Source organism: Centroberyx affinis, unplaced genomic scaffold, assembly GCF_046629955.1.
Source record: "Centroberyx affinis isolate AG114_WGS23_722 - 3 ecotype Tasmania unplaced genomic scaffold, CSIRO-AGI_Caff_v1 ptg008320l_1, whole genome shotgun sequence".
Taxonomy (NCBI): domain Eukaryota; kingdom Metazoa; phylum Chordata; class Actinopteri; order Beryciformes; family Berycidae; genus Centroberyx; species Centroberyx affinis.
The window spans coordinates 21,237-46,474 of NW_027284134.1; the positions used below are offsets into that span (position 1 = coordinate 21,237).

At 39.9% G+C, this 25,238-nt stretch overlaps 2 protein-coding genes across 2 annotated transcripts in view; both read left to right on the forward strand.

Annotated features, from left to right (window-relative positions):
• plekha6 (pleckstrin homology domain containing, family A member 6) overlaps positions 1 to 17,393 on the forward strand; it is a gene marked incomplete at its 5' end in the record, with an annotated part of 36,886 nt that extends 19,493 nt beyond the window's left edge. The window contains 7 exons of the mRNA XM_071514242.1: positions 235 to 338; positions 2,435 to 2,593; positions 4,737 to 4,889; positions 5,732 to 5,865; positions 7,289 to 7,437; positions 11,128 to 11,235; positions 13,501 to 17,393. Of these exons, the coding sequence (XP_071370343.1) occupies positions 235 to 338; positions 2,435 to 2,593; positions 4,737 to 4,889; positions 5,732 to 5,865; positions 7,289 to 7,437; positions 11,128 to 11,225 (797 nt within the window). The remainder of the gene's footprint in view (positions 1 to 234; positions 339 to 2,434; positions 2,594 to 4,736; positions 4,890 to 5,731; positions 5,866 to 7,288; positions 7,438 to 11,127; positions 11,236 to 13,500) is intronic.
• Positions 17,394 to 22,608: 5,215 nt separating this feature from the next.
• On the forward strand, positions 22,609 to 24,993 carry LOC139640079 (E3 SUMO-protein ligase ZBED1-like). Its single transcript, XM_071514243.1, has 2 exons — positions 22,609 to 23,726; positions 23,940 to 24,993. Exons 1-2 carry the CDS (start codon positions 22,609 to 22,611, stop codon positions 24,589 to 24,591), a joined length of 1,770 nt encoding a protein of 589 aa, XP_071370344.1. The 3' UTR covers positions 24,592 to 24,993.
• Positions 24,994 to 25,238: the final 245 nt, after the last annotated feature.

Here is a 25,238-nt window from a genome sequence, read left to right on the forward strand (position 1 = left end):
TGGTATCGCATGCAAGTCGAGTTACTGAGCCTTTCTCAGCTCACGATCACTAGAAAGCAACTTATTGTACGGCATTGTACAAAGTATTTTTTTTAAAACTAACAGTAGAGAATTAAATCATGTGGGATTCACAGGATATACATTGCCTTGTAATGGTAGTGTGCCTCCATGCCGAGAGAATTAAACTTAATTTCTTCCCCATGGTCTGGACTTGTCTGTTGTATCCAATGCCAGTTGGCATTGTTCCTCCTAGGACCAAGTCACCCACCGACGATCCAGACAGCAGCTATGATGGCGTCTCCCGGCGTAATGGCAAGGTGCCTAATGGAATCTCCAGGGTAAGTCGACCTAAACTTCAGTACTTTCAATGTTAACCGCAGATGTGTAGCTCTTCAAACAACTGTCTTCAAACAATAACATTCAATGTAACAACATTCGGTATTGGTCAAATAAAGGAAATACCAGCATTAACGGCCACCACAATCAGCCAAAGCACATTAGACTTAGATTCTAGATGTCACAACACAATTTTCCTAAGAGAAAAATCATTGTTTTGGTGTTTTGTTGATTCCTGGAGTATAATTTGTATAGTTTTCATGCTTATCAAGCCATTCAGTGATCTTCAGCCACAGAGTGTCCTGGCTATTGTCCAACGTTAAGGTTTGATGCAGTCAGAAACCCTTACGTCAAAGGTGTTTGGACCGTTTATTGTGACAAATGGTTGGTTGACTTTGCCAGACAAGGCTTGAGGATGGTCTCCAAGTGAATCTAAGCAGCATGTGAGAGATTCTGTGGCGTAAACCCCAAGGCACATCAGATAATAAATCATTCAATAATCTGACAACCATAACTTAAAGCCTACTACTCACAGGATGAAATCACCACAGGTTCAAGGATTGTCCTGCTTTGCCCGGGAAATGCACTCCTCCTACTCTCGATATTCTTTTTATCTTTCATTAACTTCATCCATCAGGCATCTCTCCAGAATCTTCCATAAGTGGGGCTGAGATCTGGTCAGATGGCCACGGCATTAAGTTATTAGTTATGTATGCTGATGCTCAATCGTTTTCATTCTGCCATTTACTTTTTTTTGTTTTTTTTGTTATTTTTTAGTTGGTTATTTTGATTTTGATTTTTTCATGACTATAATCTATTATTACTAATTTTCATTTTCATTTGTAAGTTAATTATTAGTTCATTTCCTGTTTAGTGACTCAGTTGATACAGGTGGTCATCGCACAAGCCCTATGGGTTTTTTTTCAGCCACCTGTGCATACTGGACAATCTTGTTTAATTCTGTCTATTGACATTTTATATTTTACTTTCTTGCACAAATACACTAAACTAAAACTAGTTTACATTGTTTTCACACTCACCACACCATTTAATGTCCACTCATATACTGTTGATGGGAACATTGCATATTAATTACTCCTTCAGGCATTCTTGTAAGAGAGTTCAAGTGGACCATGCCAAGTTTACCTGCATGAGAGCAGTGGTGGAAGAAGTACTCTGATCCTTTACTTAAGTAAAAGTACCAGTACAGCAATGTAAAAATACTCCATTACAAGTAAAAGTCCTGCATGAAAAATCCTACTGAAGTAAAAGTACATAAGTATTAGCAGCAAAATGTAGTTAGTATTAACGTTAAAGTATTACAGTAAAAGTAGTGGTTTGGTCCCTCTGACTGATATTTTATTATATATGACATTAGATTATTAATACTGAAGCATCAGTGTGTAAGCAGCATGTTACTGTTGTAGCTGCTGGAGGTGGAGCTAGTTTGAACTACTTTATATACAGTTAGCTAGTTTAGTCCAGTGGTTCCCAACCTAGGGGTCGGGCCCCTCCAAAGGGTCACCAGATAAATCTGAGGGGTCATGAGATGATTAATGGGAGATGAAAGAAGAAAAAACAAAGTTCTGATACACAAATCTGTTTTCAGTTTTTGGACTTTTTCTCTAATCTTTGATTTTTGCTGAAATATTGGATCATTTGAACATTTATTGAAATGAAACCATGTGAGGTTTAGAGGGAAAAATCACTATTTGGTGGAGCCGTTAACAACTCATAGACTACACACTGCTTTTTGACGTCAAAAGCCAAAAAGGTTGGAAACCACTGGTTTCATCTTTAACAATGTGTTGTATTTTAAAAGCTTGTTATATTATCCATTGTGTCAAATCTCCATCTGAAAAGTAAGGCTGTCAAATAAATGTAGTGGAGTAGAAAGTACAATATTTCCCTCTGAAATGTAGTGGAGTGGAAGTATAAAGTAGCATCAAATGGAAATACTCAAGTAAAGTACAAGTATCTCAATTGTACTTAAGTACAGTACTTGAGTAAATGTACTTAGTTACTTTCCACCACTGCATGAGAGTCAGTTGGATTGAGTGATACAGAGTGTATTCTCTCTGTCGCTGCTTTCTCCTAGGAGCGTCCAAAGAGTGCTGTGTTTCCTGCAGAGGTGAAGTCCAAGATGAGCGTGGAGGAGCAGAACGAGCGAATCCGCCGGAACCAGAGCAGCTCTGTGAGGGACAAGAGGCGAAGTCTAAACCTTTCAGGTGGCCAGTCAGCAGGCAACTACAAAGTGGTACGTTTGATTATCCGTGTAGACCATGCTGTCAACATGTCGATGGAGCAATTCCTAACCATATGTCACCATAGGTCTCTCTATTCTGCAGCAGTAGGCCTATAGCAGTAGAATTTTAGTAGCCTAAATTATTGCTATTCCATTCCATTAAATAGAACAGAATCGTTGATAAAGGGCCTGATTGTTGAATATCTTTGCCTTTTCTACGTTATCTGTAGCCTATGAATAAGAAAGGCTCTGCATTAATTTAATTGCTTTTTCATCCACCGAATTACACTGGTAAGTCAACAAACATTCTTTTTGTAGATTACTGGAGACAAATTTTCATCTTTAGACTAATTGTCAAATAAATAGGCTACAAAATAGTTAGAAGTAGGCTAAAACTTACTGGGAGTTATTATATTAAAGATATTAAAGCCCCCACAGGTTTGCCCTCAGCTGATATCACAATCCCCTGATTTAGTCTAAGAGCCTATGCTATAACTTGGCTACTTTTGTTGTCCATGAAGATTTGAGACTTTTCAATAATCACGTAGCCCAGAGAAATATGATAATAACTGACAACTGTTTATTCACAGGCGGGCCTTAAGACATCTGACAGGTTGACAAACAATTAACCTTAATTTCAACAGTCAGTGACCCAAAATGTATTTTAGGAACACAAAACGGTCTGTTATGCTGAGCGGTAACAGACCGTTCATTCTTCATAGGCTATCAAATGAAAAGACTGGCCTAATTTCAAATTCCAGAACATAACAGGTCATGAACTACACATAACCAATAGACTAAATTAACCATAAATAAATAGTAAATAAAAGGCTGGCTGAAACAGCCTACATTGAAAGCCAAGAAAAATGAATAGGTTTGTTGTAGGTCTGGGTGTATGTATTATAGGCTAACATGCTGTTGCTTATGCCAATTTTTCCACAAAATAGACAACGTGGCAAAAGGTCCGGCTATGAAACTGCTGAGGAATCTGAAAATAATATCAGGCAGCAAAGGCCAAATAAAAAGCGGTCTGGACTCTATATCTTAAAGCATCAATATTAGATATTAGATGAATATTAGACGTTTTTTCCAACATTCTGTTTGTTTTTTCATCCAGGATATGCGAGCCATTGCTCAACAAGTGCTCGCTATCCACACACAGAACATTCATATTTCTATTAAGGATGGATATGCTATTATTTGAATTATAATGAATTGTATATTCACCCAGAAATGAAAATTTGGTCATTATACACTCACCATGATGTCAGTCAAGACACTACTATGTCCACATAACATAGGCCTACAGTTCACAGTTCTAAAAAGCAACAAGTGCTCTGAATCCAAAAGATTACACTGTGGGTGCAAAAGTCCATTATTCACCTCATTATTCCCCAGATCTCTCCCACTCACTGAACTCTGGTCGCCCTCCAGCGATCTGCTGGAAGAGTCACGCTGCCTTCATGTTCTCTTCTGGAGTAGTTGGGTTCAGAGCTGGACTTAGAAGCCAGGAGTGGACGGGGTGTGCTGCCACCACCTTAGGAACAGAATACAAATAAGAATAGAAAAAGAAAGACACGTTATGGTTTATTTTGCTAAATGCAATAAATAGACAGGTTTGAATGACAGAATAGGCTACCTAAAAGCCAGCCATCTGGAAAAGTGGACTGGGAGATCCCGCTGCTGCGGTTTAGCTCGTCCAAAAGCTCTAAAAATTGCTTTGCTTGGCAGTCGTATTTGTTTGTATTATTTTCGCTGGCATTTTCGAAAAAAAAAATATTTACACGGTTGGAAAACACCCGCTCTCAGTGGATTCTCTGTTTTCAAGCGCAGCCGACCTCCTCCTCCTCCCTACCAGAGCTGTCATCTCTGCATGGATGTCTGATTAATGCGTGCTCTCCCTATGTATTATATTACAGAGGCGATAACCGTTCTTGTCATTACTTTCAGTCGCGGTAAATCGCATTACACATGCCAATTCTTCTGTTTGCGTACTCTCCTGCCAATATTTTGCACACTCTGCTCTCTTATTACTGAACTCAGGACAAGCTTCAGATTTGCGTTGTTCAACCGGGCTTCTCGCTCTTCAGTTTGTTGCTCATTTCATTGTGTGTGTGCGCGTGTGTGTGTGTGTGTGTGGTGTGTGTGTGTGCAGATTCGGAGGCGGCTGACAGCCCACGAGGTGGATATTAAGGACTTAGAGGCAGCAGTTCGAGGCCAGGGGGTGGAGTCGCCCAGGGAAGAGATCGCCCGCCTCAGACGGTTACAGATCGAACCAGACCACTATGACCTGGACATCAGCAAAGAGGTGAGGCAAGCAAGGCCGAGGTGATCTGTGGACTAAAGACCCGTTTTCTCACATCATGCCTTACATATGACAGGATCTTAATATTTGATGATTTCAACATACATGTCTGCTGCGTGTTTTCCAGCCTACCCCCCATGCACTGTTGCAGTGATTCTCAACCTTTTTCATATCAAGGACCCCTAATTTAGTCAGTGGTGGAAGAAGTACTGAGATGTTTTACTTCAGTAAAAGTAGCAATACAACAATGTAAAGATACTCCATTACAAGTAAAAGTCCTGCATTCAAAATCTTACTTAAGTAAAAGTACATAAGTATTGGCAGCAAAATGTACTTAGATTATCAAAGTAAACATACTCATTATGCAAACTGTCCCCATTCAGAGAGTTATATTTTTCATAAATTATTGGAATATTATTGTGATTTATTGACATACATGTACATGTTAGATGATGAGATGTTAGATTTGATTTTGTCCAGAATTCCATGACTCTGTATTGTAGGTAGAGGGATAACAGAGAAACTATCAAACTATCAAAATAGTCATTCTTCTACGTTCTCTAATTGTGTTAACTTCTTGTAAATGACATAGCGGTGAAGTTTAATAATTCATCAATTTGCTGTAGACCCCCTGGAACCCCCTCAACGACCCCCAGTGGTCCCCGGACCCCATGTTGAGAACCACAACACTATTGAGATCCCATGTGTCTGATCATAAGGCCATTGTGTCTTTGTTAAATGTCATGTAATACAATTACATTTGTGTGTCTGTGTTAATAAATGTTTATGTATGTGTGGGGTTTTTTTCTTCAGCTTCTTCTTCTTCTTCTTCTCCTTCTTTTCAGCTGATGGCACCCGACAAGGTTCTGATCCCTGAGCGCTACCTGGACACAGAGGATAACACTCCTCTGAGCCCTGAGGAGCAGAAGGAGAAACAGAAGAAAGTAGAGAGGATCAAGACCCTCATCGCCAAATCAAAGTATGGTTTTTTTTTGCATTTTGAAACAGACTTAACCCTCCTATTAGGTTTTGGGGTCAATTTTTCCAGCTTGATATTTCACGACTTCTCCTAATTTCATGGGGAAAACAGGTCAACATAAAATTTAACATGATGATACGTTTTCATACACGCTTTGTATACAACAGTGTTTTATTTTGACTGATACTGAGGGAACTTTCCCATGCAATTTTTTTTTTTTTTTTTTTTGATCTTTCAAAAATGTTCCCATGCTTTAGGGCGCATAACATATGACACGTACCATTTCTGAAATTTTCTGCCCGTGAGCTTTTTTAAAAGACTATTTTGGTGACTAATTTACTTTTTATTGGCTTTTTTGTTTTCATTATTGACTAACAGCTTTGCGTTACTTGCTGATGTGCTGACGTGTAAACTTGGGAAAGACTTTCAATTACAATAATTTTTTTTGTAGTTTCAAATTTCTGGGGTCAATTTGACCAAAAACATAAAAGGCATTTGTTCATTTTAACATAATAGGAGGGTTAACCATGCCATGGATTGTGCACCAATTTTACAAGGAACAGCATGGGGAGAAACAGAGTAACCCACTTCCTGAAATTGTTTTGATGCTCAGCTTATTATTAGATGCTTCAGGTTATTATTGCCAGTGTTTATGTGGTGTATCATATTTGTGAAGTTATCATAGTTTAACCAGTTGAAAGGACTTACTTGTTAGTCATATGCCCTCTCAGTCCCGCGGGTGTCTTTCTCTTTCGTTGGTTTATCCTGTCGGTTGTCCATGAGTTTATATTGGGCATCTTCTTCACATTCTTTACAGATTCCCATGCATCAAAGCAGTTGTGTGTATTTGTTTTGGTGACTGATTTTGTTTTCAGTCAGTGTTCTGACTTGAGTCAGGGGATTAATAAAAAAAACCTCACAGAAGGATCACGGGTTTGAATCGTGGTCCTTGCTGTTCGTTTGCATATTCTCCCCATGTTTGCCTGGGTTTCCTCCCACAGCCCATAACGTGCAAGTCAGGTGGACTGGAGACTCAGAAGTTGCCTATCTACGGAAGAGGATTAGAGCCACATGTGAAAAATGTATTTGAGTTCTGAGTTTAAAGTCAGAATTCTGAGATTAAAGTCAGAATTCTGAGAAAAAAGTCGGAATTCTGAGAATTTGACTTCTGACTTTAATCTCAGAATTCGGACTCGAAACTCAGAATTCTGACTTTAAACTCAGAACTCAAATAAATTGTAATCCTCTTCCGTACCTATCTGCTAATGCAATAGCTCTCAATTCATGACACAAATGTGTCCCATGTTAAATGAGTTCAAACACTACACTAGTAATATTCTTTATATAGGCCAAATTTTATTCCGGTACTCAACATTTCCATTCTCCTTCCTCCTTCCCTTTCTCTTTGCTTTTCTTTCCCCAGTCTACAGAATGTGGTCCCCCTGTTGGATGGCCCGGTAGAGGGAGGCAGCCAGGCCAACTCGGAGCAGCAGCTACAGGAGCAGGAGAAGCGCATTGAGATCTCCTGCGCTCTGGCTGCAGAAGCCTCCCGCCGCAGCCGCCTTCTCTCCGGTGAGGCCCCGCTCCGCACCTGCCGCCCGCCTACGGGACTTTGAAATCTATCGTAAAAGGTGTACTTGCACATTTATGGTTTGTGGTTGTGAACTTAGTTATGCGAGTTTGTGGTTGCAAGCTTAATTTTACACGTTTGCACCTTTTAGGTCCGTGCTTGCAGGCTTTGTACAGTCGGGTCCGTGCTTGTAAACTCCGTTTTGCGAGGTTGTACATTTAGTTCCGTGCTTCCAGTTTAAATTTTACCAGCTGTGAGGCAAAACAATTCTGTTTGTTTTCCTTTACAAAACCATCTGGCACATGATTTTTTTTTGCCTCACAGCTGGTAAAATTGAAACTGCAAGCACGGAACTAAATGTACAAACTTGCAAAACTAAGTTTACAACCACAAACCTAAATGCACAAGTACACCTTTAGGATAGATTTAAAATTCCATACACACCAACACCAAATACATCACTAACCCCTCTCCCACCGACCATTTACCATGATAAAGGAACGATGCATCACAGCACAGGCCAGACCTATTTACTCCCACCTGAGATAACTTAAGTACCTCATACACATTTCTGCACACACCTGCATGATTCCCTCTACTCAGGGTTGAATTCTGATGTGGGATCTCCATGCGAGTTCTATCACGCCTGCCAAAAGGCTGGTAAATAAAAAAAAACATTATCGGCAAAGAGTAATTTCTACCGGCAAAGACGATTGAATATGCATTTTTCATCGAAATGTGTCATCTCACCCGGTTTTCAATGCTGTTTTGTGTACAGAATCAGGTGCTGTGCGGCCTTTCAGTGGTCTTACACCCGCTATAGGAATAACATTAAAGGTGCATTAAATAAGATTCAGGGTTTCCGCGGGTCATTAAAAAGTCTTAAAAAGTCTAAAATCCAATAATCTGAATTTTAGGCCTTAAAATGTCTTAAATACGATTTTGACAGGTCTTAAAAATTGATTGGGTTATGAAGTTAACGTTACTTTTATAAAGTTGCATTAACTTCAGTCTCGCTTTTAAATGTGTTTTTGGGAAAAATTATAATAATCTATAATATCCTATAATGCAATATACAATAAATCTAATAAATAACTGTATGTGTGTGTGAGCTGCTATGGATTCACTGACTTGCTCACGGACACTTTGGTTTTTTGCTGACATGGGGCACAAATCATCTGGTTTAAGGATGGTGTCTTTAACCACTAGTCCATCCTGCTGCCCCGATATTTATTGTTATTTATTTATCTATTTATTGTTAAAAATACTCATATCCTATGTACTTTTTTTGCCAGTATGGACATGAAATTGGTCTTAAATTGCATTCATAATGGTCTTAAAAAGGTCTTAAAAAGTCTTAAATTTAACTTGTTGAAACCTGCAGAAACCCTGAAGATTTTTACTGTCCCATAGCACAAAATGTATAACTATATAAAATTATTATATACAGTATATTATTTTATATTAGTAGATCTGTTGATTCCCTGGTCACTGATAGAGGTCAATAAAAGCCATAACACCCCTTAAAGTTTTAAGAGATGGGCAGTTACCGGTATTTGGTACTTGGATGATGCAAATCTTCAATGCTGCATGCATTGTTATTAATGTGAAATATAAAAACTGACATGCAGATCCCAAATTAAGATTTGGCCCTCCCACTGTGTCAGGTAATATTCACAGGCCTGTCCTCAGTTACCAGGGGTTACAGCAGAGCATAATGTCCTCTTAATGGAATCTTCTTGAAAAGATTGAACTACGTAAATACTTCCACTGTCATTGACCTATGCCTTGAATCCCTAGTGATCCCTCATGTTCAGCTGGTGATGATAGCCTGCAATACCCACACTTCACCCTTCACCCTTCCATACTCAGCAACACCAATGAAATAAACATTATAGCTAATGAAGTCTCCCCTAAAGAAGTTTGTGAAGCTGGAAGCAAGCAACCGACCACCAGACTCCTGTAGTATAGACTGACTGCATATAGGAAAAAGTAAAAAAAAAATTCTCACATTCATATTTAGTCATATTGATAATTTACTAACATTTATTTATTTATTTTTTACTTGAACTTTTATTAGTTTTTCCAACAAATAAAAAAAAGGAAACAACATATTTCACTTACATACCAACACACAGAAAAAGTAAATAAAAAAGAAAAAATTAAAATAACATAAAATAAAAATAAATAATAATAAAAAAAAAGGACATCGTTCGTAAAATATCTATCTTTCCCAGAACTCCCGAAGCAACATAAATGGTCCATGTTTCTTTTGTTTACTACTCTATTGGATAGATGGCTTGAACTATACTTTACTTTGTTTAGTTTATCCTCTAGACCCTCATCTCACTAAATTACACATAATCCCTCAAATTTTTTTATTGATAATTTACTAACATTTATTAATGATACTGTATTTACCTTCTGAGAAGCATTTCTGTTACACTGGCTTCGTCTTGCTCTCAAATGCCTACTCAACAGACCACATTTAAGCATTTTTCTTACAAATCTAATTAACAATCAACATAATGTTTGATTTTATTTTAAGGAAAAATCTGGATAGGCAAGTAACAATCAAAAACTGGTGGCAAAAACTTGTGGAATGAATGAAAAACAACTGGCGTTCTTTTTTCAAAGGAAGGCATTTTCTGTTTAAGTACCAAGAAAAAAAACAAAAAAAAAACCCCATAAAGTTAGAAGAGTGCTGGGCTCCAGTTCAAAACAATTCATGGAAGGTCAAAAAGAGGGCCGGATTCACCAATGTGTTCTTAAGATAGATCTTAAGAAATGACATAAGAGGAAATTTTAGGAAGTTCTTAAGAAGGCTCTTAAGTGTAATTCCTCAATGTTTTCTTAGTAACAGTCTCATTTCTTATGAATTTACTTTTCCTACTTAAATACTTCTCAAAATAGGGCCTGAATTAATTCTGGTTAATAAACTTTAGGCTTACTGCCATTGAGGCTAGGAGACAAGGCTAGGAGGCTAGGAGACAAGGCTAGGAGGCTAGGAGACAAGGCTAGGAGGCAACCCAAAGTGCTTCCATCTACAAAACAATTGTGGAAAAACCTATTTAGGGCAACTAGAGCAAAGATTTAAACATTGGTTGCTGTTGGTAACTGTAAAATTTGCAGCTTATTTTCAACAGACATGAGACAGAGGCCTACCTGGCCCTACACCAAATAAAGCTTTACAATAAATGTTCATCTTAATGTTAGGTGTAGGGGAACCTATGAAGACTTTGAACTATAACCTACTTGTCTAAAATGTGTTTAAATATATGATATTAGAGGCTTACCTTTTCACTGGAGGAGTTTTAAGACAGGTGAAGGGCCGTCTTAAAGTTAAGAAAAAAATCAAGACCAAATTTGACAACTTTCTTTTCCAGAATACCATTTATTCCTAAGTTTTTTAAGAAAGTTAAGAAAATATATAAGAACTGTTTTTGAGAATAGCATTTTTCCCTATTTTTTTTAGACTTAAGAAAAAAATGGCACTTGAGAAGATTTTTTTTTTTCTTAAGAGGGTTTTGTGAATCCGGCCCCAGACTTGTGAACATGATGAATGTCCAGACTGCGAATGCATAGCAGTACCTCACCTCTCCTCTCCCTGTTTTTTTTTGGCTCACTTATTGTTTCGCTTGCCATGTCCCCTTGTGTTCATACTCCTCCCAACTCCCTCCATCCCATTCCAGCCCAGTGCGCCCCCAGTCCCCCCACCTCCCCGACCAGCCTGGCCCCTCCCCCTTCCTCCGCTGACTTCCCCAACTCCGCCCACATCATGAAGGTGTGAATCCGGCAAGGTGAGTCTCCGTTCACCACACGATGTCCGCCGATCACTCTCTTTCCCCCCCCCTCCCCCCACTTATCTCGCACTGCTTGGTTTTCACCCTCTGAGTTTTTTTTTTTTTGTAAAAGCAGTGGTTCTCAACGTGGGGTCCGGGGACCACCAGGGGTCCTTGAGGGAGTTTCAGGGGGTCCCCAGCAAACTGATGAATTGTTAAACTTCATTATTTCATTTATAAGAACAATTATAGAATGTAGAAGAATGACTATTTTGACCATAGTTTCACTGTTATCTCTCTACCTACAATACAGATAGTCATGGAATTCTGGACAAAATCATATCTAACAATAAAAAATATTCTTAGATTTGGGTTTGAGAGACGAAATCTCATCAAATGGGGGTCCGGGGCCTAATGTGGACTAAATTGGGGGTTCTTGATATGAAAAAGGTTGAGAATCCCTGTTGTAAAGGATTCTCCCGGATTTGGTGGGATTATGGATTTTTGAAGACCAATACCGATATTTCTGGGTTGAAGCTGCTCACCACCCCTTTGTTGTGCCAATATTTTAAATTTGACCATTTTCATGCCCAAAAAAATGTAGTTTTTTTTCAAGACTACATCACACCCCCTCCCGACTGTTGAGTTCCGCGCACACACACACACACACACACACACACACACACACACACACACACACACACACTCTATCGAAAAATGTAGCCTACTTTATGGTGCCAGACCAAGTGACGGAACGGGTGGGTGAAATTATTCCTCACACCACCACCACACACACACACACACACACACACAGTTACACTGTTATGTGTATGAGTGCGTGCCTATTGTTATTATTATTGCTATGGTTATTGTTATTATTATTCAATTTTAATAATACATGCGTTTATAAAGTCTGTGCTGTCCAGAAATAAGTGGCATTTCTTGAAAGTTAAGGGATGAAGCGATTAAAGTTATTATGGATAGTAATAGATTTTTTCCATCTGTTTTTTGCCAATAATCACGCTATTGCTCTTGCACAGTTTATACCTCTAAAAATGTATTTAAGTGTATTTAATGCATTTAATGCAGTCATTCTTGTTTTCCATCTGGGGCTAATAGGCTGCAGAATTGTTGGAATCTCGAAAATATGTTTTAAGGATAACAAAACTAATCCCACTAGGGTTTATATGCATCCAATGTGTTTGGCAAAAACAAACAACAGACTTCTGCCTGCCTCTCTTGTTACTGGCAGAAAAGATGGAAGCACCCTTTAAGGATGTGGCCCATCCAAAAAGTTGAGAACGCTAATTGGATGCAGAAACCAATGGAACAGAATGACCTTTTGAAATCACTGGGTTGTACATCTAACTCCAACCCCAGAGTTCTGCAGGTAGTTGAACCACAAGTCATTAACAGTCAGAATGCGATGAAAACCTGCCACTCTTCGGGGTTTAGTTTATGATGAAATTACACAGATGTTTTTTGATAATAGCTATCCGGCACTGTATCAAAAACCATTGTGGTCTCATGAGGTAACAATTACACCCATACAGTATAGAATAGAATAGAATAGAATAGAATAGAATAGAATAACGTTTGCGGCTTCCGAACTCGATGCAATAAAAGAACAATAAATAGGTAAAAATAGAACAATAAATACAATAAATATAAACTACAGTTCAGAGGTGCAAAGCAGCAACAAAACCAGAACAGTACGGGAATGTAGATATAGGGTCATTCATAAAACACAAGGTGGATGAATGTATTGATCCCAGAAAACTGAGGTTATTAACACAGTATCCAGACAGTAACACAGACTGAAGGAGAGTTGACCCCTGTGTAACTGTATAGCTTATTTGGTGGCATAGTGCAGTGTGTGTGTGCATGTGAAGTCAGCTGTGGCAGACAATATGGGGGCAGCCAGACAGTTTATGGGGAATACTTGGTGGACTGATTCAGAGCAGATATGGCTCCGGGGAAGTACTAGTATTTCCTGTGCAATAACAATACATGTGAACATTTATAATTTGGTTTGTAGGCTATGTTGCGACAAAGCAGATTCCCCTTGAATAACAACTCTCAAACATTGTGGTAGCACTTCCTGCCAATTAAGTGAATCTGCCTCAAAATGGCTTACATAGTTCTCTCCTGTGGTTGTAAACAGTATTATGCGTGGCACACACACACAACATGACGAGACATGATCTGAAACTATGACCTGAAAGTCTTTCTCTTCTCTTTTTCATCTCTCTGTACCCCGTCCCTCTCTGCCTCTGTCTCTAGCTCAAGCCCTGGCTGCTGTTAAGTTTGACGGAGCGCCTTTCTGAGGATTCACTGGACAATTGAACATTGAAGATGACCCCCAGACAAACGGCTTTTGCTTCTTTCTTTCTTTTTTTTATCACCTAAACCAGTACGACAAAAGCACCGAACGTTGTCGAAGGAGGTTCGGCTAGGTTCAAAACCCAAACGGGAGATAGGAAGACTTAAAGTTCACTTCCCCCAACTCCAAGAGGGCACTATCCCATTGCCACCTTCACTTTCCTGCAGATGATTACAGTAGAGTGCTTTATCTCTTTGAATTCATCCAACCCACGACGGACTTCCCTGTGTGTGTGCTCAGTGGCACATCCGAAGCTACTGTACTGACCTGGAAGGGAAGTCTCCAGATCTCTTACCAGCTTCAAGTTGTGACACGACATTTCTGTATAATTTAGCTCAGGACACTATCTACAAAAGGAGAGATTACTGATGGGACTACCAAGATGTTTTACACTATGACAAAAAAAAAAGTAATTGAACTGAGGTTTGGACAGTGGGTCTGTGAGACTCACGGTGAAGATGTACAAGGAAGAGAGCTGCAGGGATAGCTGGAAGAGAAAGAGTTCAGGAAGAGGCCAGAGGGAATATCAGAGAGGTTCAGAGGTAAACAACAAGAGGCTCAGCTAAACCATAAAGAGGCTTGAAGCCGTAAAGAGGCTCGAAACCTCTTGAGACTTAAAGCCCTAGGAGGAGGCTCGTCGAAAGAGCCGCGTTGTCTCTTGTTATCTTCATCGCCATATCGACCGCGCCGACATCGAGAACTGGCCAACGGTGTTTAGACCCTGTAAGGGCTTACGGTTCATCGACATGGGACAGAGGGTTGGGCATTTTCCCACACCGACACCTAGTTTTGACACTTTTACACTTGTACCCTCTCACCACCTTGTACCGAGCTGAGGACACCTTTGGAACTCACTGTGATGCCTATCTTCACCCTGCCCTCCATCCCCTCCACTGCGCCCACTCTACACATAGTGCTTTTCCACATCTGTGTGTAGCTGTGTGTTGGCCTGAAGGGACACAATCACCTCACTACACACCACTGTTTCCAAGTCCTGCATTTTGGTATAACCAGACCGTTCAGGTTTAGCATCGAATCCATTGGACTTAATCATAGCGCTCAAGACATTACTTCAGTGATTGCCTAAACGTATAGGTAAAGTATGTTGAGTATTCGTTCATGAATGGTACATTGTATGTGGAAAGATGTCAGCGAATTTAGAAGTGACCTTAGAAGTGCACGTCTGCTAGTTTGGAAACACTAGTCTGTGTAAAGATTGGCCAGGGGCTAATGATGCAGTCATTTGATAGGAGTTATATATTGGAAAATACTATCATGTAGCATATCCCAACATTTCATCATATCATGCAGTGCCATAAGTCTGAACCATGTCTATGTTTTTAATGTTTTGTGATGAATGGACATATTAGTAACATGAAATGTAATGAGTTTGAATCTGGAGGAAACCCAACTGGTACTGGTTCACCCCACACACCCCACCGCCCACACCCCAAATAATTAATATCTCAGATCGGGCTTGACGAGTGAAAAAAGACATCTCACTTATGATATTTATATTTAAATTTTGAACAAATCTAAGATGGTTTTTGCCCCTACCCAGATCTTCTTCTATTTATTCCAAACAAAATGGAAGCATAAAGCATATCAATCCTGAGGATTTTTTCCCAGGAAAGACCTAGCGAGTGTTTAGAATGGCAAATGGAAAAGCTTTCATGAACCGGCTATAGATTGAATTACAATTATGTTTTATCAATCGGTCAGTAGAGAGTAGCAAAATGGTAGCAAAACATATTTATCTATATGAAAATGTTTCAGATTATTACTTTAAAGGAATAGTTCACCCAAAAATGAAAATTCTGTCATCATCTCCTCCCTCTCATGCCAGTTGAAACACAGGTGAAGTTTGTCCATATAACACACAGGGAGGCTGCCAGCACAACTCCATAGCAGCCTTCTCCAAAACAACTGAAGTCAGTGGGGACCAGTTCTTCAGAGTTCCAAAAAGACCTACAGTATATTTACACCATCATTTAGTGCAAATCTTAACTACAGCTGATTGATTTGCAACAAATCATGGTGTATAGGTCTTTCTATTCACAGTGTGATTGTTTGGCTGTTTTTGTTTTGGAACTCTAAAGAACAGGTCCCCATTGACTTCAGTTGTTTTGGAGAAGGCTGCTACCAAGGGTGAGTAGATGATGACAGAATTTTCATTTTTGGGTGAACTATTCCTTTAATAAATGATTTTTCTGATGGCTAAGATCTAAAAGTAGTGCAACTCTTTTCGCGTTTGCCGGAATTGCCAGATGGCCCGTGGAGGCCTGACCTCCCCAGCCCATTTCTTCAAACTGAGAGGAAGAGAGTGAGCCCAGAGGAATGTGGCATACTCCCCTCACCCCAGTGTAGCGTTTGCTGATCTGTCTTAGTGCGTTTTGGACATGTCTCTTGATAAGGAAAATCTGTTTCTGAATCCCTCCACTGCCAGTTCCTCCACATTTGAACTCTGTAGCCTCTGTGCATACCCGCCCCCCCATCCACCCCTCACCCCGTCTGTCATTATCTGTCATCCTAATTTTCTTTCCCCCCCCTCACACATCTCATTGCAAAAGTGACCCAGAGTAAAGATGTGTCTTTGTAGAAAGGTATGTACGTACTCCGATTCAGAGACAATATGTTGGAATGGAAAATGAACAAAATGGAATTTGTATAAGCAGTTTATGGCTCTCACAACGCAAAAAAAAAAACAACAAAAAAAAACAACAACCTATGTCTGAAGAGAATATTTCTATTTTTTCTTGTTTTCTTTTTTTGAGAAAGGGAATAATACGGTTAAAAGAGGCAGTACATATTTTTTTAGACGCATGGGTGTCCGATGATAACAGGTTCGATTTTTACACTCAATTACATGTTTTGCATTTTTCACAAATACGAGAGATGATTATTGCTGACATTTTTTTTTATTTATTGCTTTTGAGAATGGTCTTGGAGGACTAGAATATAGATATTTTTGGAGCAATTGGCATCAGATGCGTTGAGAAATGCGAAACAGCCAAAAAGCGGTGTCCAATATTTGATACTAGATGTAGCATTTATGGCTGATGAAAATAAAGAAATATTTAGAACATTGGTCAATGTACATAATATTTCAGATTTCAATTACAGTATATCTTAATATCAATCTTAACTGTTGCTACTTTGGGGGAAAATACACAAACTGCTTGAACTATGCAAATAATAAAAAAGAGAAAATCAGTATGCTTGCTTTAGGAAAACCTTGCAATAAAGTGAATGTATACATATATATAATATAATATGTGTTTCTCTAGATGCTTCTGAATTCCCACAGTATTTCGTATGATAAAAACATGTCTCGCTGTTTGGAATGATTATATAATTACATTACTGCTGTTATTTTAATCAAGTTATTGATAATGAGGATCACTGCCAAAATACTGATGCTACTGAGGTTAATTGTTCACCCTTGCTCTTTATCAATAGGCTCCTTGATGATATTCTACAGACTTTGTTATATCAAACTCTGTATGTCTGAATGAATAAAGCTGAAAAACAAAGACGGACTGGATTCCTTAAAACAAAGCTTGGGGAACTAAATGGAGATTCAGACCTGCTAGTAATCATTCAGTACCCCCGTTCTGATCTCTCTCCGGCTTTGTAGACCTGTTACTGTGGCAGACACCACTGCGACCCCTATGAGGAGGTCAAAGGTGAAGCCTGTGCTCCCCGCGAAGGCCGCTAGATGCGATGCAGGGTGCTTCCTGTCGATTTCCGAAACCCCGATGAAGACCGCGAGCCGAAAACGCGTTGGTTTTGCTAATTAATGTTTGTTCCCAGTACTGCAAGTGTTGCTGGAATCTGTTCTTTTCCAGATTCCATGTTACCACCACATCACATCACAGGAAACCAATATACAACCTCCGATCTTCCAGTTTCCTTGTTAAGACAGTAGTAGCTCAAACCGAAGCTACGTCTCTGTTATGTGTAATTACTGCACTTAAGGCATTAATTATACAAGACACTTATATTCGGCAGAGGTGGGAACATCTTATAAATCTTACTGTTATTTGACATTTTGTGGCAATCAATAACAAGCCTCCTAAATGAACAACCATGGAGAGTGGGGCTCTGAAATTATAATATAGTCCTATAGCTCTAAACAGCTCTAAAGTGAAAACAGAAGTACAAAACAAAGAAATTTACATCACAATGTTAAGCCTCCTGCCCTGGCTCCCCTTCAGCCAGGTAATAGTAACTTCTCAATATCAATATCTAGAAAAATGCAAATATTTAATCCATGGCCCAAGCAAATCTGAAATGGTTTCACATAGTCATTTGACAAGTTCAAGTTTGTTTATTTATATAGCCCTTTATCACATGAATGTCTCAAAGGGATTTACAGAGAATGAGCCTAACTACATCTAACTGATCAACAATCAACCATAGAACAGAATGATAGAGGACAAACATCAGGAAAAGCACAAGACACAAAAACAGATTATAGCAAGACATAACAGCCTGTTTCTTCTACACAGCCTAACCTACTCTGCACCTCCAGCCTTAGACCCTCAATGCATACAAGGAAAAACTTCCAAGAAAACCTTATTAGGGAAAAAAATGAAAGAAACCTTGGGCGGGCCGAGTCAAAGAGTGACAAGAATTAAAACCACTGCTTAGAGACAGATTTTAAGGTTCAGATTGAAATAGGGGGAAAGAATATTCAAAATGAAGCCCCAGATAAATTGTTGGACTTTGGTCTATTTTGAATAAAAATGTAATTTTTACACACTCCTGTATGGATTGAGCAGGTTTTATTCAACTCTGAAGAACATTATATAAATTCTAAAATTTTTGCACTACACAAAAACAACACATATACATATATATATATTCTTAACTCCAGTTTCCTCATCTATATTCTATCTTGTTATGAATTGACTCATCTGGGAAAAGTACATTAGCACACCAAAAGACGTGTAGGTTGCCGTATTTTTTTTGGCTGCTTTTCAAAATGAAAAACGGTGAAGCCGCCAAATGGTGAAAAGCGATCAGTTAAATAAACAATCACAGCTTGAGAAAGTCCCAGAATGTCACAGAGCGACATTACAACCAAATTTAAACGAATGATCAATTTGCAACAATATATCCTGTCAAAACTTGGCAAATTCCCCACGCCTCTCATTTGCACATTATTAGAACCACATTATTTTTGAAAGAGCAAAACAAAGGGCATTTTATATAGTGGTGCTGAGCAAGGGAACAGTTGTGGAGGAGAGTGACCCACTTGACAGGACAAAGGGTAAGCGCAGGACAAAGTATCATCTGGACTGATACAGAGTACATTTGTCTGTGTGAACAATGACAGCTCAATGAGCTGAGGAGAAACAGTTGGTGAGTAAAGACCTCGATGCTGTCATTATCCTGTCAGGCAACCATAATGGGTAACAGATAGGGTTTTGTATGGAGTGTGTGTGTGTGTGTGTGTGTGTGTGTGACTTAAGTCACTTTCAGGGACACACACCAGACTTAAGACCAGTTGATTGGGGACGGCTTGTGCAATTGGCGACAAAAGCCGTGTCCCCAATTGGTAAAAAAGCAGATTTTTAGGTCAGTGGTTAAGGTTAGGGTTAGGGTTAGGTTAAGGTTAGGTTAGGTTAAGGTTAAGGTTAAGGTTAGGGTTAGGTTAAGGGTTAGGTTTAGGCAAGTAGTGGTTATGGTTATGGTTAGGGTAAGTCTCCAGGAAATGAATGTAAGTCTATGTAAATACCCCAAAAGTGACTTATGTGTTTTGTGTGTGTGTGTGTGTGTGTGTGCATGTGTGTGCACAAAGATCTTCCATAACCCACCCACCCACCAGCACTACACACACACACACACACACACACATACACAAATGATCACCCCACATTATTGTTATTATTACTAGTAATAGTTAACAGTAATAGTAGTGCTTAGTAGTAATAGTAGTAATGTTGTAGTATGTTGTTTGGTTACATACTACCACTACTACTACTAAAATAATAACAATAATAACAACACAATACAAAATACAATTGCAAAGAACAATTAACAAGTGCTTTACATATTAGGTTGTTGTTCCTATTTGTTAAATCATTACAGCCGCTACCACTCTCTTTCTCTCCCTTGCATAGTTCCTTCCCCCAATAAATTGTCTCACACACTCATTTTTCACGGTCACCCCCTCCTACTCTTCACACTGTTTACACAGGTGCCTGGAATTCTACAGCGTGATGTATTATGATGTGATTTTTCAAATTGTGGCACGTATGAGGGGCCTAAATATGAATATGCTGACAAGATAAGGAACCGTCCATTTGATACAACAGCTTCTTACAACAGACAGAGTGAATGAGTGAGTTTATCGGGAGCAGGCTCCAGCAGATATGCAGAAAATGTATGGATTTAGAAGGATTTAGTTCTGCACTGACAAGCCTGCAAAAAAGAATTGAGTGAGATGCTGCTCTATCCTCTATAGCTCTATTCTATGCGATTAGGGCAATAGGCCTATCGCAAGCCTTGAAAATAAGTCACTGCTATTAAAAGATTCTCTGCAGTAGGCTATAATCCAAGTGAAGTGAGCAATACTTTGTCTAGAATTCATTCATATTTCAATGAATAATATAGCTTATTAGTGCCGACAGTGCAATTAAAAGGACTGTTTTAAACTTTGGCTGCATGACAATCGCCCATGGAAGTTCTTGACTTGTTTTTTGTTTTTTTTTTGGACTCGTCGGAAACAGGTCAGCTCCAGGTCGGAGCGCGATACGAAATCCCACGCTACGGCCCCGCTGCTTCCACAACATTTACCTCTTCCCGGAGAGAGTCCCACCGGGTCGGGTCCCTTTTCATGCTCTCAGCAGCACTCTCCGGTTGTTGCTTTGCTCTCGGTTTCGCCCTCTCTCTCTCTCTCTCCCCCTGTCGGATATAAAACTATTTCCGAGTGGGGGGGAAAGAGAGAGAGACGGGGACGAGCCTACTGTTACCTCCCAGCCTTTTTTTTTTTTTTTTTTTTTTTTGGATCAACTCATGCCACCGAAGTCTGAAGTCATCGCATCAGACACTGTGACCATTATACCATTATAAACGGAGCATATGACCCGCATCATGAGACTCGTTTTGAAAGCGGTTGAATGCAGCCAACATGCACACACACACACACACAGAGTATTTATTAAATCAATTGTTTGACCTAATTTTCTCAACATGTATCCATTTGGCATGTGGTAACCACCCAAATTCGTCAGAGTGCAAATAGAGACAGGCAAATAGTCTCATGGTTAATAATAGAACGCTTCTAAAACAGCTAAATCCCATTGTACTGGGCCAACACAGGGGTTACCAAGGTTTTTTTTACCATAGCTGACGAGGCTGGGGACTTTCCACAGCACAGAACACTTCACACCCTCAGAAAGCCACGGCTGCTGTGTTATGTGTATGGAGACAAAACAAAAAGAGCGTGATAAGAAAATAAACGTCAGAGGACGAGATTAAAAGAAAGGATCGACGGGCCAAGTCGCATCATCGCCGCTTGATGCGATAAACGAAGCGGAACCTCGGACTAAGAGGAGTCATGCAGTCGTGACGACCGAAGCCTCTGGCAGCTCTTCGTCTCCTGGGGCGGGGGGGATGGGGGGGATCACAGTCTCACAGTCAAGAGCGTCGCTTTGAGTGTGGACTATGGCTGTGCCTCAAGTATCGTAACTGGTGACGGACTTGATTTGCATAAGAGGGTCGTAAAAAAAAAAAATCGCTAACCTTAATTGTGGCTCTCGCTGGGCTGATGTACCGAACGTGATTTGGAAAGAATGAGACATGTGTAGTGATAATGTGCTAATGTGCTACAATCAACCTATTATCCAAATCTAAGCAAGCTAGGGAGGAGAGTCAACTGTAGGCCTATTATTCTTCCCACTTATCCCCATACATACTAGCACTAAACTCTGCAGATCAGCCACAGCCATAATAAATGTGAACATAGAGATCACACTCACATAATTCTGCTTTATTTACAAAGACAGAATCAGTGCTATTGATGATATTCAAATGAACTTATTAGTTGTAGTTTTAGAATGTATTATTAGTAGGATATTGTGAAACCTTGTTAACTACCTTGTTAGTTAACATCATATCACTAAAAACAATTTCAATGCAATTTTAAGAACTGTAGAAGCCAATTTGCACAGATTGGTACAAATCACAAACTCTTTACAGTTTTACCTCATATAAACTTTTACAGCTCCATGACCTCTGGGGGGTATTGCTGCACTCGTCACTCTCTAATTGTACTTTTGGACTTTTATTATTTTATATTCCCTGCATTTTTGGTTGAATCCAAATTCTTCTGTGGCCTGGCCTCCCATAGAGAAGCTAATCTCCCCTCATAGACTGCAAGATTTACTTCATTCAAACATTCCATTTAAACAGGTTTGGTCCAATCATCTCCCAATTAATTTCAGTATGACGCCTGGTGGGCAACCACACCGCAATCAATCAAATTTTCATCCATACTTTCCATAATTCCATAATTATGGGAAGACGACCTCTTTCATTTCCTCCATGGACTGACAGAGGGATACATACATCACAAAGGATTTCAGTCTTCTACAGCAGCAGTTAATTTTTTTATGATTAGTATTTTTTTCTTATTTCTCTGTCACGGTTTCATTTCCAGATGGACCTTAGAACACAATCATTTTACATAATGAAACAGAACACATTCCCCCCCCCCCCCCAAAAAAAAAAAAAAGACAAAGAGAAGAAAACATAACCTAATAATACAAAAAAAACAAAAAAAAACAAAAGGAATATCTACTGTATATATATATATATATATATATATATTAGAGTTGTCAAAATAACGCGTTAATTTCGATTAATTAATCATAGAAAAAATAACGCGTCAAAATAATTAACGCAGATTAATCGCGCGCTATGATGCCCCATGAGCCCATAGGCGTATACGTGACGTATACGTCACTGAACATACAACCGTCCACAGCAGCTTTGTAAACATGTTGGAACCAGATGACAAAACGTTGCTTGGCCCAGTGAATGGAAATTTTACATTTAAAAAACGCCCAGATGGAACTGTTGATAGGAGCACCGTTCTGTGCAATTTCTGCAGTAAGGAATTTTCGTACCATCGGAGTACTTCAAGCCTGAAATATCACCTCAACGCAAAGCACTTAGCAGCGAGCTCGGAGGTCAGACCTAGCACAGCCCCTGATGCTAACGTGAGCAACCAGTCTCATCAAGCCACACTCGAACAGGCGTTCAGACGCAAACTGAGTAAGTCTACCTGTGACAAATTAACCAACTCAATCGCTAAATGGGTTGCAATGGACTGCAGGCCAATTTCGGTGGTAGAGGACAGGGGGTTAACGGAGGCGTTACAGATTGCGTCCTCTGACACAACTTATAAGCCGCCATCGAGAAATACAATTGTGTCCAAAATCCAACAGCTTTACGACACCGAAAAGAGAGCAAAAGACGATGTATTGGCGGAAGCCGAATATATTGCCCTGACTGGGGATCATTGGACCTCGGTAAGCAATCACAATTACCTCGGTGTGACTGCACACATCATTGACAGTGAGTGGAAACTTCAGTCATTTGCATTAACCATGCTGAAGACGGTCACCAGGCATTTTGCTGATGCCTGCGCCGAACAGTTTCTGTCTGTGGCGGAGGCCTGGGGAGTTCAACATAAGGTCACCACAGTCGGAACAGACAGCGCGCGAAACATGGTAGCTGCAGTCAGAAAGCTTCCATTCGACCACATGCCTTGTATTGCTCACATGTTACAGAGAACCATCACTGTTTGCCTTGGTGACAGCGGGTTTGGTGACGCATTGGCAAAGTGTCGCAAGATAGTGGGGCATTTTAAACACAGCCCCGCCAATACGGAGGAACTACACCAGCAGCAAACAGGACTTGGGCAACAGAGAGAGCAACTGATCCAGGATGTTTCAACAAGGTGGAACTCGTCGCTTGCCATGATCTCTCGTCTCCTGAAGAACCAGGAGGCTGTAAAGGCTACTCTGGGCCGACAGAAACACAAGCTGGTCATGTTGACCACATCTGAGTGGGACAAGCTGCAGAGGCTGGAGACCCTCCTTGAACCATGCAGGTAAAAGCACCCACACACCCACATCGGGAACAGTTGTTTTATTAAAATGGGATTTACTTGTTACTGTCCTTTTTTTTTGCAAAGCTTTTTGAATTGACTGTGAATTGGTACAATAAATTGCTTTTCCTAAATTAAATGTACAGTTGTAAATGTACTGATGTACTGATATCACTCTAATATAATACTGTATGCATCTCTTATCATCCACTGCAGATATGTGACTGAGCTCCTTGGGGGTGAGACTTATGTCTCATGCTCTGTGGTGTTGCCTGCTCTCTGCCACCTGTACCGCACCATGGAGGTCTCGGATGAGGACCCTGCCTACGTGGAGAGGTTCAAGACTGCCTTTAAGAAGGACATATCTGAACGGCAAGCTAACATCAATAATAGATGGCTCAAGATGGCTTCAGCACTCGACCCACGTTTCAAGGACTTAAAGTATCTACCAAGAGGAGAGAGAGCGGAGGTGTGGACCAGCCTTGAGGCACTGCTGCAAGAAAAACCCAGCAGAGCTACTCCGGAGCCCTCAGAGGAGCCAGCAAAGAAGAAGAGGAGCCTCCTGCTGTTGGCTTCAGACTCAGATTCAGATGACGAAATGGGGCCTAACAGGGCTTTGAGCCTCTATAAAGCAGAGCCCAACATCAGCATGGAAGAGTGCCCACTGCAGTGGTGGTCAACTCATGCAGGGGCCCATCTACAGCTGTCTGCCCTGGCTCGCAAATATCTGGCCACTCCTGCCACTTCTGTCCCGTGTGAGAGACTTTTCTCACTTGCAGGCAACATAGTTCAAAAGAAGAGGGCAGCCTTGAGCTCTGAGAATGTAAACAAGCTAGTTTGTCTCAGCAACTGGCTGAAGGAGAAGTAAGAGGTATCGTGAGACCGATGGGTCCGTTACTGTTAAGTTACACTACATGTTGATAAATCAAACTGTTATGGCCTATGTTGCCACAGAGATTTTTGCTTGGTTGGGTTTATTTTGTCATACAAGATATTGGAGAAATAAGAGGAATTGAGGTCAATGGGACTGTTATTTTTAGATGGTCTGTATGTTCAATGGAATGAAAATGTTATGCCCTGGATTTGAAATTGCACTAGGCTATATGTTAAACTGTTGGTCTGTGATGCCTAAGTTTATTTTGGCATATAAGATATTGGAGAAATCGTATTGAGGTCAAAGAGACTGTTAGCCTATTGTTAGGTTATAATTGTGGCCTGAGATGCTCTGTATGTTCAGTGAAATGAAAATGTTGTGCCTTGTGTCTTAAACTGCACCATACTGTTGGTCTATGTTGTCTAAGTAATTTTAGTTTAGTTTTTTTTTTGGCATCTAAAATATGACACATTGACAGTCAAAACAATTTCAAGGATAAAATGAGAAACTTATGGACTTATTTCCATTATTGTTCTTGCTGAAACATTTCTGATTTTTTATTTCCTCAATTAAAATGCATTAGGTCATATTTTTGATTGTTATGGCCATTATTGCATATGAACAGTGAAAAAAACGTTCTG

Coding starts and splice junctions, on each gene's coding strand:
- LOC139640079 (XM_071514243.1), top strand. CDS start 22,609: ATGTTGGAACCAGATGACAAAACGTTGCTTGGCCCAGTGAATGGAAAT. Junction 23,727..23,939: donor ACCCTCCTTGAACCATGCAG/GTAAAAGCACCC, acceptor CATCCACTGCAG/ATATGTGACTGAGCTCCTTG.